The 14,140-nt window shown below is 44.0% G+C and overlaps 1 protein-coding gene across 3 annotated transcripts in view; it reads right to left on the bottom strand.

Moving 5' to 3' along the window:
* Window positions 1-14,140, bottom strand: part of SPTBN2 (spectrin beta, non-erythrocytic 2) — a 1,434,510-nt gene that overhangs the window by 306,976 nt on the left and 1,113,394 nt on the right. For all 3 annotated transcript variants that reach the window (XM_073605131.1, XM_073605132.1, XM_073605133.1), the window contains one exon: window positions 1,865-2,052. In XM_073605131.1, the coding sequence (XP_073461232.1) occupies window positions 1,865-2,052 (188 nt within the window). The remainder of the gene's footprint in view (window positions 1-1,864; window positions 2,053-14,140) is intronic.

Here is a 14,140-nt window from a genome sequence, read left to right as displayed (position 1 = left end):
TGATCCACATCTGAGGATCACTATTTGCCATTTTGTTTAAGTGCATATTGGGCGGCACAGTGGTGTGGTGGTAGCACTCTCGCCTAGCAGTAAGAAGGGTCGCTGGTTCGAATCCCAACCACGACACTACCTGCCTGGAGTTTGCATGTTCTCCCTGTGCCTGCGTGGGTTTCCTCCGGGTACTCCGGTTTCCTCCCACACTCCAAAGACATGCTGGTAGGTTAATTGAATCCTGTCTAAATTGTCCCTAGTATGTATGAATGTGAGTTAGGGTCCTTAGATTGTAAGCTCCTTGAGGGTAGGGACTGATGTGAATGTACAATGTATATGTAAAGTGCTGCGTAAATTGACTGCGCTATATAAGTACCTGAAATAAATAAAATAAATATTAATTATTTTATCTGATTTTTTATACCACTAGGTGATTTAAATTTGTCCACCTTAGTTTTCTGGTTTAGTTTGATTTCACCAATATAATAATATAATTTTTTGTTAATGATTTTAGCGCTGCACTAATTTATATTTTAAGATACTGCAATGACAGTATTGCAATATACACACGCATAAACACGTGTGCGTTAATAAATTACTGCACTTCAACATAAAAATCTTTTTATTTTAGTTTTAGGGCTCTGTACTACTTATTCCTATTTCTTTATAAAGCTGTGTGTATGGTTCCATAGACAATGCACCCATATCCAGATGAGTGAAAGACATGGCTTTCATGCAAAAAACCTATAACATTGCAGCACAAAAAAAAAAAAAAAAGGGAGGTCCCACCTGTTGTAGAAGTCTATTTAAGCCTGACACTCAACAGGTTGCACACATACCGACAATTAGGAATGGATAGTGGACTTCTGCATCAGAAATCACAAATTCATATACAAATGAACGACAGGTGGACAGCAACCACATTAGTACGCATGTAAAGTATATGTTTAGAGCGGTTTAAAATATTTTATATCTCAGTACAAATGAAAAGATTTTCAAATATACAATATAGGTGCATTTAAACTTCGAAAGAAGCACTTTTGGATTTTAACACCTCCTGAAAATGTTTAAAAACAAACAAGAAGACAGTCGAGACCTAGAAAAAAGTTGGAAAGAGTTGCAGAAAACAGAACACTTAATAAAGAGAAGATTACAGTGATAAGGAAATGCTTTTGTTATCTTCAAGAGAGGTTTGGCACAATGGAGTATGCAGGATTATGAACCGATGGATATACATAGCTAGGATAGCTCACTTAAACACAGGTAGGATAATGATTCAGACATAAATCCAAATATTTTGAGGAAGATAAATTCCCCCTTCAGAAGTGCTTAAGAAACTTGTTCAAATATGAAATGTATTTGGTTTTTTAACAGCCATCTGGGCATTTTTACAAGATATTGACAATCTATAACCGCTTGCTAATTTTTCTTACATGTTTCAAAACAATCCTTTGAACCCTGAATGTTTATTTCTGGATTAATATGTTTTGTATATTAGATAACTACAATCAAAAAGGCCCATGTAATAGTGCAAAAATCTGACAGAATTGTAATATACAAGATCAATTCAATTCATTGAAAATGGTAATCGCCTTCGTGCAAAGATGGCTTGAACATTTGATGCAAAACTGGAACATTTAAGTTTGCTCACTATAGCTTACTGCCCTGACAGGTCTGTTTGCTTTCATGAGTTGACTATTTTATACCAAAATCATGGATCAACATCGCCATGCTTCCCGTAAATACTCATCCACCATGTCAATGATTAAACTTATTGTAAGATAAGACAGCTTGTTAACTAGTCAATCATCTATAAAATAGTCTGTAAATTATGAATATCAAACTTTTGTCTGGAATAAATAGAATAACTCACTTAGGAGGCTTTTCTACTGTTCGGTAGGTGTTAAAGGCTTGTAACTGGTTTTGAACACCACTCAAAGAGTTGGCCAACTTCCGATCATTGAGTGTAATAATCATCTGCTCAATCCAGTGCAGGAGCTCAGATGCCAGGTGCTCATAGTTCTCAATTAGCTTATCTGCTTCAATGGCATGATCCAAGACCTGTGAAAACAATCATTCAGTGTTATGGGTTATCACATATTTCATAATCTAATTACAACAAATTTTAAATGTACATGTCAATAATACAAAGGTGGTCAGTCTTCATATACCTATAGTTGTGTACTGCATTGTTAAAAGATAAGTTCACCTTAAAACATATACATACACATATACACACATATATACACACACCTTTTTGCAGGTTAAAAAAAAAAAAAAAAAAAAAAAGTGCATTTATTTATTTTAACCCCTCGGCGCCAGCGCCTTCCAGCCCTTTATTAAGGGGTGTATGATAGTGTGACTGCTGCGATTGGCTGCCACAGTAGTCAGATGATCGGAAAGCTCCTGATCGCAAGCAGCAATCAGCTTTCGGTTAGCCAATTATATAGGTTATGCAAATAGGCAGGTTAGCTAAACCGTATGCAGTTATGCAAGTATGCAAAGATATGCAAGTATTCAGGTATGCACTAATGTAGTTGTGTAGGTATTCAGTGGTGCAGGTATGCAGGTCAGCTTATATTGTTATGCAAGTATGCAGTTTAGCTTTTACTGTTATGCAGGTCACCCTATATAGTTATGCAGGTCAGCTTATATAGTTATGCAATTTTGCAGTTCTGCAAATATGCAGTCATGGCGGTATGCAAGATATGCAGTTATGCAAGTTATGTAGAGTCCCAATCCTCTGATCCCTCTATAGTACTTGCGTGCTTTGAGCTAGGTCCAGCCCACTTTGCGTCACCCCCTTTTTTTTACTAGATACAGAGACGACCACCTGCCGAGCGGCTCCACACTTGCCGCTGCAGGGAGCCACTGGGGCGGGGGTGAGACCAGGGCAGAAGATTGCAGTCCTCAGTCTCTGGACTGCACTGCCCATGCGTGGACCATTGTACACATGTCCCGCCCCATCCCTGTCTGCAGGCCTCCAGACACTCACCACACAGGCCCAAAACAAAAAACTACATCCTCCAAAAGAGAAAAGAACACAGCCAGGCCAGAACCCCCAAGGAGCACTTCTTCACCCACAGTATACTACCCCTAATGCAAAAAGAATAGGACACCTAGGCCACCAGAACATCTAAAAAAGGATCCTGCATTAAACACAAATCACTTGGAAATCCTGCAGCAGGACCCTGACCTCAGGCAGGGTCCAACCTTCACCCATCATGGCATGTTTTGTCATGCAGACCCTCAAGGACTCCGTCACCCTTGTAATGGGGTCCACTGCCTTGGACCTGTACAGCACCCTGCTGGTCAACACTTTGGTCAGTGCTTAAAACTGCACAGGGTTCCGTAGCACAGGGTCCAGCACCAAAAAAAATGGTTGCATTACAGGCACTCCAATGAATCTTCATGCCCTCACAGGGCCCGGGTACCCTCTATTAAGCATCTTGCCATAATGATAGATCTGATCAACCAGTCCATGATCCCTACTGGAACCATTTTAGACCACTAGAACACTCAGAGATCTGAACTTCAGTGACTATCATCTTCAAGAAAAACTGGTGAAAAAACGGAGGTACTACCTGTATGTTAGGGGTTATATAGCAGGAGGATTTCTGTTTGAATAGTCTGTCAGTGTCCATTCACCTGTAGGCGGTGTATAACCCACACAGTAATGATTAGAGACTGCTCTTTCCCCCGTGATGTTCGATAAAGGCATTTTATCCCCCATTTTGAATTGGGTAAAGGAGGGTTAAGACCCCCTGTCAGTTTTTTGCCACCTGTGTCCCATTAGATACATTTTCCTATCCCAGCAAATCCCAGGTTTTCACCGGAACTAGGGTCCCCATTGGAAGATATCCCATTACTTTTTTTTTTTTTGCAAAATCTTTTTTATTAAATTTTTCATTAGCATACAAAGTTAGCCCACACAGGGGCCAAACCTTGCCTACGCAGGGGCAGTTCTTCTGATGCGGCAACATACCGCAACAGGGCACAACATACAACATAAACAAACTTATACTATAACCCCAATGTGGGGAGAGGTTTAGTTCAGGAGGTTTAGTTCAGGCTCAAATTGGTACCAACAGGATAATGCAACATGAGAGTAGTTGGGTCAATATACTAACAGACTAGAGATATAAGGTTAATCTAGGAATTGGTTACTGCATCAGTTGGCGTGGTATTATCTAGCCAACAGGTCCATACCTTTTCAAATTTTTGTGGACAACCCCTGCCCGAGTAGGTGGCTTTATACAGGGGTAAACTGGCATTCACTAGGCTTTTCCAGAATCTGACAGAGGGGGGAGACGATTGTTTCAAGTTCATCGTAATGGCCTTACGAGCATAGTACAATAGCAGGGATATGAGTATTTTCTTGGATCTGAGCATTGACAGTTGTTCCACCAGCCCCAGCAGACAATATTTAGGATCATAAGGAACAAGAGTCTTAGCGACCTTAGCAATCACCTGGAGTACTTCTTTCCAATAATGCTCGATTTCTGGGCAAACCCAAAAAATGTGGAAAAAGTCACCCGGTTGGTAGGAGCAACGCCAGCACGCCGGAGAATGCGCCGGCGACATCTGGTGCAGCCTGTGAGGCGTGTAGTGAGCTCTATGCACAATTTTGTATTAGACCAGTTTGTCCCTAGCTGAGACCAGAGGGGAGAAGGGAAAGTCCCAAATCTCCCTCCAGTCGTCCTCATCCAGCTCCGGTATGTCCCCCACCCGTTTCCTGTGGAGAGGAGGGACAACTCGGGGCCGGCAGCAACCAGCAGGGACCCGTAGAGCTGAGATGTGGGTTTCTCCAAGTCCTTCACCCGAAGGGTGGATTTGAGCTCCGAGTATGCCAATTCAACTGGATGGCCTAAGAACTGACACCTGTAGGCATGAGCAATTTGAAGATACCTAAAATGGGCACATGCAAGCACATTAAATGTGGTGCATAAAATGTGAAAGGGGGTGAGCTCTCTGTTGGTGATAACATGCTCAAGGGTCAGTATTTTGTATTTGGCCCAGGCCTGTGGATCCGGGATGGTATTGAACTGTGATAGGTTAGGGTTCAGCCACAGGGGGGTGTGAGGAGATCGGGAGTTCGGGCTGGGGTGCCCTCAGCGCCTCACCCACCTCCAATGCCCGCATAGTGGTACGCATAGAAGGGGTGAGATGGTGAGGCGTTTTAGGCCCCCTGAATAGCAACCCCTTCAAGGCCTCCAGATACCCCACTTTAGCCGCCTCCAGCATGACCGCAGAGTTGGTCAGGTCTGGCTGCAACCACCAATGGGCGGTCACAAGCTGAGTGGCCAAAAAAATACTTGTGGCAATTAGGGAGAGCCAAGCCCCCACTGTTCACAGGCCTGGTCAGAGAGGTGTATTTGAAGCTAGGCAGTTTAGGCCCCCAAATAAAAGGAGAGGAAGAGTTGCTTAAGAGAATTAAAGAAAGTTTTGGTCAGCCATTGCGGGGCGTTCCGAAAAATGTACGTAAATTTAGGGAGGACTTTCATTTTGAGAAGATTGATGCGCCAAATGAGGGAAAGGGGAAGATTGCTCCATGCCTTCAGTTTGGTTTTAATTGCTACCAAGACAGGGTCAAGATTCAGCCGCACAACGTCCCTACTCTTTAGAGATAATACCTAAATAGGTAAGCTGATCAACCCACTGGAGTGGGAGAGAGGAGGGTGAGGGGGACCTGGCCCCCTCATCCACAGGGAACAGCTGAGACTTGTGCCAGTTCACTCTCAACCCCGTGAAGGCGAAGAAGGCATCCATGATACAAAGTGAGCCCCGCAGAGAGTCACCAGCGTCATTAAAAAAAAAGCAGCAGATCAGCCGCATAGAGAGCCACTCTCTCCTCCAGCCAGCCCACCCTAAGACCACGAACCTCGGCCGAGCTCCTGAGGGCCTCAGCAATAGGCTCCATGGCCAGGGCGAACAGAGCCGGGGAGAGGGCATCCCTGTCTGGTGCCCCTCTGCAGGGGGAACGGAAGAGACAGGGAGCCAGTTTAATGCATGCCATGGGACCGGTATGCAGTGTGCGTATCCAAGCAATAAATTTCAGTGGGAAACCCATTCTTCTAAGCACCTCCCACAGATATACCCACTCCACTGTGTCAAATGCTTTTTCCATATCAAGGGTGGCAATGGTCCTAGTGCTCTGGTTAGTATGGGGGGCATGTATATTAGAAAAAAAGTCTACGTATAATAATGTTTGTGGACCTACCGGGCATAAAGCCCGTTTGATCAGAGTCAATCAGGGATTTTATTACTCTATTAAGTCTAGTGGCCAGTAACTTGGTTAGTATTTTTAGATCACAATTGAGAAGTGCGATTGGTCTGTAGGAGGCGCACAGCTTAGGGTCTTTATTAGGCTTTGGAATGAGAACGACATGGGCTTCCCTCAGAGGACGGTAAGGAGCCCTGTTGCAAACAGGCTTGAAACATCTGAGCTAGTTTGGGGGCAAGTAGTTCTGTGTGGGTTCTATAATACCCTATGGGCAGGCCATCCGGCCCCGGGGTTTTAGCTGCTGGGAAAGCCTTAACTGCCATTGTGACGTCTTCTGGAGTGATCTCTGAGACAAGGAGCTGCCTCTTTGCGTCAGAAAGCCATCCCAGTGCTAGCATGTTCAATACAGAGATCACAGGTGTAGGGTCAAACCCGTCAGGGAGTGAGGAAACATACAGAGAGGTATAAAACGTGGTAAATGCAGACAGGATATCCTCCTGAGAGGTGACTAATACGCCATCTGCCGTAAGGATTTCCAATATAACCTCTAAGGGCCTATCATGCTGTGCTAGCAGCGCTAGTAATTTGCTATTCTTGTCTCCATTCTCAAAGTATTCCTGTCTGCTATGTTGTATACCCAACCTGGTGGTGTCTGAAACATGGAGATGCAGTTCTCGCCTAAGCGATGAAAGGTGCTCAAAGTTGGGGACTGTTGCCGAGGCCGAATATCGATTCAGAGCCTCGTCAACCTTGTGCTGCAGGTAAGAGACCCTGTCCCCAAATCCGCCTTCACCGCCACCACAGCCGAGATATACAGACCCCTGCTGTGAGCTTTGGAAGTGTCCCATGTCATCTCCAGGGAGGCTGATCCCGCATTGTGCGCCCAAGAGTCCCGCAAGGAAGGAGAAACTCTGTCAAGGACTGCCTCGTTATTAATTCAATGGGGTTGTAACCTCCAAAGGGCTTTGCTTCGCGACTTGGCGGTCCTAATGGTCAATTCAAGTGGGTGGTTGTCAGAGAGGCCAGAGGGAAGGTAACTTGCCTCCTGAATGCTGGCCAGCAGGGCAGCATTGGCAAAAGCCAGATCAATTCGGGAGGAGGTTTTAAATGTGGTCGAGAAGCAAGAGTACATTCTAACGTGGGGGTAAAGCCACCGCCATGCCTCTTGGAACTCTGCTGCCTGAGCCCACGTTCCAAGATCAGAATTAAAAGTAGATTAAGGGGAAGACCTATCCAGGTCACGGGACAGTGTAGCATTGAAGTCTCCCATGAACAGAACATACGCTGGGCAATGCGGAGCCAGCCTCCCATACAGCGCGTACAGAATCTGTATCTGGCTCGGAGGAGGCAGATAGCCATTCACAATGACATATTTCTTGTAATAAATGCTCAACACTACCATAACAAATTTCCCCTGGGGATCTAAATGAACATCATGAATTACACATGGTACACGTTTGCTGATCAGTATAGACACCCCTTGAGAATACGAGGAATAGGTCGCATGTAGCGCCCTTTGCAACCAGGGCTTTTTACCAGTTAAGTGTGTCTCCTGCAGCAGGGGGTTATGCAATTTTAAATATTGGCATAACAGTGTTCTTTTATATCTGGAGTTAAGCCCCCTGACGTTCCACGACAAAATGGTCAGCAGCTCAGCATCTAAGGAGGAGCCATCATGGAACATCAGGGGGAAACAGGAGCAGGATGAGCCCAGCAAACCAACACATGTAAGTAAACGCAAAATTGGCAAATATATTCATTAGGGTCAGAGACTAACGAAGCATTTGAGCAGCACATTGTGTATCCAGATCTTCAAAACAGAGAAATCCCTCTCCCCAGAACACATAACACTCTACCCAGACATCATCAAAATACACCCTACTACCTAGCCAATACACCAACATAACTGGGCTAGTAGTTTAATCCCTAAACATTTATACCAAAAGTCGCCTACGTGAGGCTCAAAGTTCCAGGGAAGAAACCTGTTGAACTCCCTACTGACCAGCAACCCCAACAATGTCAGTCAGTTTAAAACCCTTAACAGATAGATCTTCAGACTTCTTTGAAGAGTTCTTCAAAAGGCCGAAAAAACTGAGGGGGGGTTAGATACTTCAGTGAGTTGTGTCCAACAAGGTAGCTCCGGAGTAGAAGGATCTAGAAGAAAAACATACATCTAGTCCAGGACCAGGAGGAACTCCAGCGTTCGATGTCTCTAGTGAGAGAGGGACCATAATCAGGGGCAAGTCATACACCTCAGCCTCAGGAAGTAGAACTGTAACACATTCGAAATGGCAGGAATGGCTTGCGTAAGAAACTTAGGAGTCAGCCTGCAGCAAAGTAGGTGGTGAGACCAGAGAGCTAGACAACAAAAGACTGATGACTGAATAAACAACCCCTTAATGCGTGTATGCGGAAGGAAAATAGCATCTTTAAGGTAAATTTCTTAACTACTTCAGCCCCAGAAGGATTTACCCCCTTCCTGACCAGAGCACTTTTTACAATTTGGCACTGCATCGCTTTAACTGCTAATTGCGCGGTCATGCAATGCTGTACCCAAACCCCAAACAAAATTTGTGTCCTTTTTTTCCCCACAAATAGAGCTTTCTTTTGATGGTATTTGATCACCTGCGGTTTTTATTTTTTGCGCTATGAATGGAAAAAGACCGAAAATTTTGAAAAAAGAAGATATTTTCTACTTCGTTATAAAAAAAATCCAATAAACTCAAATTTAGTCATACATTTAGGCCAAAATGTATTCGCTCCTCACTACCTATCACAGTTTTGAAGGCCATAAAATGCCAAGATGGCACAAACCCCCCCAAATGACCCCATTTTGGAAAGCAGACGCCCCAAGCTATTTGCTGAGAGGCATGTTGAGTCCATGGAATATTTTATATTTTGCCATAAGTTGCAGGAAAATGACAAACTTTTTTTTTTTTTTGCACAAAGTTGTCACTAAATGATATATTGCTCACACAGGCTAGGGGCATATGTGGAATTGCACCCCAAAATATATTCTGCTGATTCTGAGTACGGGGATACCACATGTGTGGGACATTTTGGGAGCCTAGCCGCGTACGGGGCCCCAAAAACCAAGCACCAACTTCAGGATTTTGCAAAGTACACACGCCAAACTATTTGCTGAGAGGCATGGTGAGTATTTTGCAGCTCTCATTTGTTTTTGAAAATGAAGAAAGAAAATAAGATTTCTTTTTTCTTTTTTCAATTTTCAAAACTTTGTGACAAAAAGTGAGGTCTGCAAAATACTCACCTTACCTCTCAGCAAATAGCTTGGGGTGTCTACTTTCCAAAATGGGGCCATTTGGGGGGGGGGTTGTGCCACCTGGGCATTCCATGGCCTCCGAAACTGTGATAGGCAGTGAAGAGTGAAATCAAAAATTTACACCCTTAGAAAGCCTGAAGGTGGTGCTTGGTTTTCAGGGTCCCGTACGCGGCTAGGCTCCCAAAAAGTCTCACACATGTTGTATCCCTGTACTCAGGAGAAGCAACAGAATGTATTTTGGGGTGTAATTTCACATATGCCCATGGAATGTTTGAGCAATATATCATTTAGTGACAACTTTATGCAAAAAAAAAGTGTCTTTTTCCCGCAACTTGTGTCACAATATAAAATACCGCATGGACTTGACATGCCTCTCAGCAAATAGCTTAGGGTGTCTACTTTCCAAAATGGGGTCATTTGGGGGGGGGTTTGAACTGTCCTGGCATTTTATGCACAAAATTTAGAAGCTTATGTCACACATCAACCTCACATGCATGGTGCAACTGCTGTTTGCATTTGACGCCAGACTGATGCTTGCGTTTGCCTTTGTGCGAGAGAGGGGGGGGGGGAGGGTTGGGGGTGGGTTGCGGGTGGTACAGGGGTGCTTTTTCTTTTTTTCTTTATTTTTTTTTGCTTTCATATCTTATTTTTAACCCCTTTCCGACCGGCGCACGCCGATGTACGTCGGCAGAATGCCACGGCTGGGCAAATAGACTTACAGGTACGTCCATTTGAATTCCCCGCCGTGCCATTGCGTGCGCTCGCCGGCCGGGAGCTCCGTGAGTCGGGTAGCGGGGCCCGCGGACTCAATCGCCGTGGGGATACCCGCGTTTGCTGAACGGGGAGATGCTGATGTAAACAGCATCTCCTCGTTCTGCCTAGTGACAAGTGTCACTGATCTCTGCGCCCTGTCATCGGGAGCAGTGATCAGCGTAGTGACACAGCTAGCCCACCCCCCCTACAGTTAGTAATCACTCCCTAGTACTGACTTAACCCCTCCCCGCCCCCTAGTGGTTAACCCCTTCACTGCCAGTGTCATTTACACAGTAATCAGTGCATTTTTAATCGCACTGATCGCTGTATAAATGACAATGGTCCCAAAAATGTCCGACATGTCCGCCATAACGTCGCAGTCACAATAAAAAAAAAAAAAAAAAAAAAAAATCACTGATCGCCGCCATTACTAGTAAAAAAAAATTATTAATAAAAATGCCATAAAACTATCCCCTATTTTGTAAACGCTATAACTTTTGCACAAACCAAACGCTTATTGCGATTTTTTTTTTACCAAAAATATGTAGAAGAAAACGATCGGCCTAAACTGAGGAAAAAAAATGTTTTTTTTATATATTTTTGGGGGATATTTATTATAGCAAAATGTAAAAAATAATGCGTTTTTTTCAAAATTGTCGCTCTTATTTTGTTTATAGCGCAACAATTAAAAAAAATAAAAAAAAAATCGCAGAGGTGATCAAATACCACTAAAGAAAGCTCTATTTGTGAGGAAAAAATGACGTCAATTTTGTTTGAGAGCCACGTCGCGCGACCGCGCAATTGTCAGTTAAAGCGAAGCAGTGTCGAATCGCAAAAAGTGCTCTGGTCAGGAAGGGGGTAAAATCTTCCGGAGCTGAAGTGGTTAAACTGTTCCTTTCCTTTTTTTAATCATTTTTATTGTTATCTCAGGGAATGTAAATATCCCCTATGATAGCAATACGTAGTGACAGGTACTCTTTCTTTGAAAAAATTGGGGTCTATTAGACCCTAGATCTCTCCTCTGCCCTCAAAGTATCTGACCACACCAAGATCGGTGTGATAAAATGCTTTCCCAATGGCGCGGTTTACATGAAATCTAAGTCATGAAATGCTCGTAGCTTCCAGTTTCTTAGGCCATAGAGATGTTTGGAGCCACTCTGGTCTCTGATCAGCTCTAAGGTCAGCTGGCCGAATCACAGGTTGCATTCTCAGGTTCCCTGTTGGGACAGGAGAGCCAGAGAAAAACATGGAAGATGGTGGGGGGGCATTCCCTCCCACTGCTTGTAAAAGTAGTCTAGAGGCCAATTAGCTGCTAGGATTGCTTTTACATGAAAGCCGACCGTTGGCTGAAAAGAATGATACCAAGATGATACCTAAACCTGCAGGCATCATTCTGGTATAACCACTCAAATCCAGCAACATACCAGTACGTTGCTGGTCCTTGTTGGACATATATTGTAAACTTTCTTTTTATGCAGCCTGTGGGCTGAACGAAAAAAAGAGATTGATCGGTTTGAATGCCCACCATTAGAATACCTCCCTTCATCCACCCACTTCTAATGAAAAATACATGCACCATTTATATATGCTGTAGCATGGGTGCATCCGCCCCAAAGGGTAGGAGCAAAATTGCTCCTCCGCCCCTGCTGCCCCCATGCTTCGGCATAGATGCTTTTTTTTTTTTTTTTTTTAACTGTGGTGGTGAAATCACCTCCTACAGCGCTGGAGTCATGGCTTTATGTATTGTGGGAGCAAACACTATTGCTGTCAAGATAAATAAATCCGCGCTGCAACTGAATGGCGTACCTGCTAAGCAAATGATGGTCAACAATAAAACAAAGTAACATTACAGTATAACAGTAAGACTTACCATACCTGCAAAGCAAATACAAAAAAAATAGTGAAAAAATAAAAACATTTAACGCAACCTGTGCCTAAAATATATATATTTGCCGAAGCATGGGGGGCATCCACCCGCAAAAGGTAGGAGCAAAATCGATCCTCCTCCCCTATGCTTCTGCATATATGCTCTTTTTTTTAACTGTGGTGGTGAAATCACCTCCTACAGCGCTGGAGTCATGGCTTTATGTAACGTGGGAGCAAACGCTGTTGCTGTCAAGATAAATAAATCCACTCTGAAGCTGAATGGCGTACCTGAAAACAAAAAATGGTTAACAATAAAACACAGTAAACAGTAAAGTATAAAAAAATTGCATACCTATAAAGGAAACATGATAAAACATAATAGAATAGAATACAGTAAAAAAGAGCAGAATAGAGAGAATAGAGAGAGAATAGAAAGAGAACAATAAGACAACTATTTTTGTTTTTTTTTTGTTATATATGGTTTTGTGTTTTTTTTTTTTCTACACTTTTTGTAACTGTAACCTTTGTAACTGTAACTGGTTCCAGGTTCGGGTCTCTCAAAATGCGATGGCATCTTGGGAGACCCTGTGAAAGTGTGCCTAGTCTGTGTAGTGCTGTACCCTACGCTAATTCTCAACTAGTGTATGGTAGCGTTCAAAACATTCAACAATGCAAAGACCAGGATTGTCAGGACAGGAGGGACAATAATAGCGGGTGTCACGCCTATATCCGCGCTTGCTGCAGACGCATCTTTTTTTGGGGGGCTCGTTGGGTAGGGGTACTCGGGAGGACATAAAGAAAATGCCTCATGCAGCCGGCTTACTGCATTTGGTTGGGGAAGGTGAGGTGGAGCACCGAATGGAAACAAAAGGGCTCTGACGAGCTCTTCCTGGAATTTAAGGAAGGATCCAGTCCATCCTGAAGCTCTGTATACCAAATGAGCGTTCAGCAAAGCCAATTGAAATAAACAGACACTTTCTTGTACCAACGTCTGGCCTTACGGGCAATTAGGTACAGCGCCAAAAACTGCTCGTTGAGGTCCACCCCTCCCATATTTTGGTTATATTCATGGACACAGGGGTTTCTCCACAACACCAGTAGCCGTAATTTGGACCGTCGTGTCTGCATGGAGGTAAGAACGAAAACATTCTTATTATCCCTCCACTTCATAGCGAGCAAGTTATTACACTTGAAGCAGGCTCTCTCCCCCAGCCTAAGACGGGAATCTACAAGCCGCTGGGGAAAGCCCCAGCGATTAGGTCGCACGGTGCCACATGCTCTAATCCGCTGATCAAACAAGTGACTAAAAAGTGGCACGCTCGTGTAATAATTGTCCACCTATAAGTGGTACCCCTTTCCGAATAAGGATGACACCAAGTCCCACACAATCTTGCCAGCGCTTCCTATGTAGTCAGGGCAGTTTGTCGGCTCTACGTGGCTCTCTTTTCCCTTGTAAACCATAAAACTACATGTATAGCCTGTGGCCCTGTCACAGAGCTTATACATCTTGACCCCGTATCTGGCACGCTTGCTGGGAAGGTACTGTCTAAATGACAAGCGGCCAGAAAACTTAATCAGGGACTCATCAACGCAGACAACTTAATGGGGAGTAAACAAGTCTGCAAAACGTTGGTTGAAGTGGTTTACGAGGGGCCGAATTTTGTAGAGCCGATCGTATCCAGGGTCTCCATGAGGACGACGGAGTTCATTGTCATTAAAGTGCATGAACCGCAAGATCTGCTCATATCGTGCCCTGGTCATGGAGGCAGAGAACAAGAGCATATGGTGAATTGGGTCAGTGGACTAATATGACTGCAACTCACTCTTTTTAGTTATATCCATGTTGAGGGAAAGGCACAGAAAGAGCTTAAATTCGGAAACCGTAATTGGTCTCCAATCTCTGGCAAGGGAGGACTGGGGAATAGTGGCGATGTGTTGACCAGCGTACAAATTGCTTTGGTCCACAATAGATCTATAGAGATCTTCGGTGAAAAACGGGAAATAAAAATCAACTGTTTCCACCT

This window comes from Aquarana catesbeiana, linkage group LG11 (genome assembly GCF_042186555.1).
Source record: "Aquarana catesbeiana isolate 2022-GZ linkage group LG11, ASM4218655v1, whole genome shotgun sequence".
Lineage (NCBI taxonomy): Eukaryota > Metazoa > Chordata > Amphibia > Anura > Ranidae > Aquarana > Aquarana catesbeiana.
This window is presented reverse-complemented; position numbering and strand designations above follow the sequence as displayed.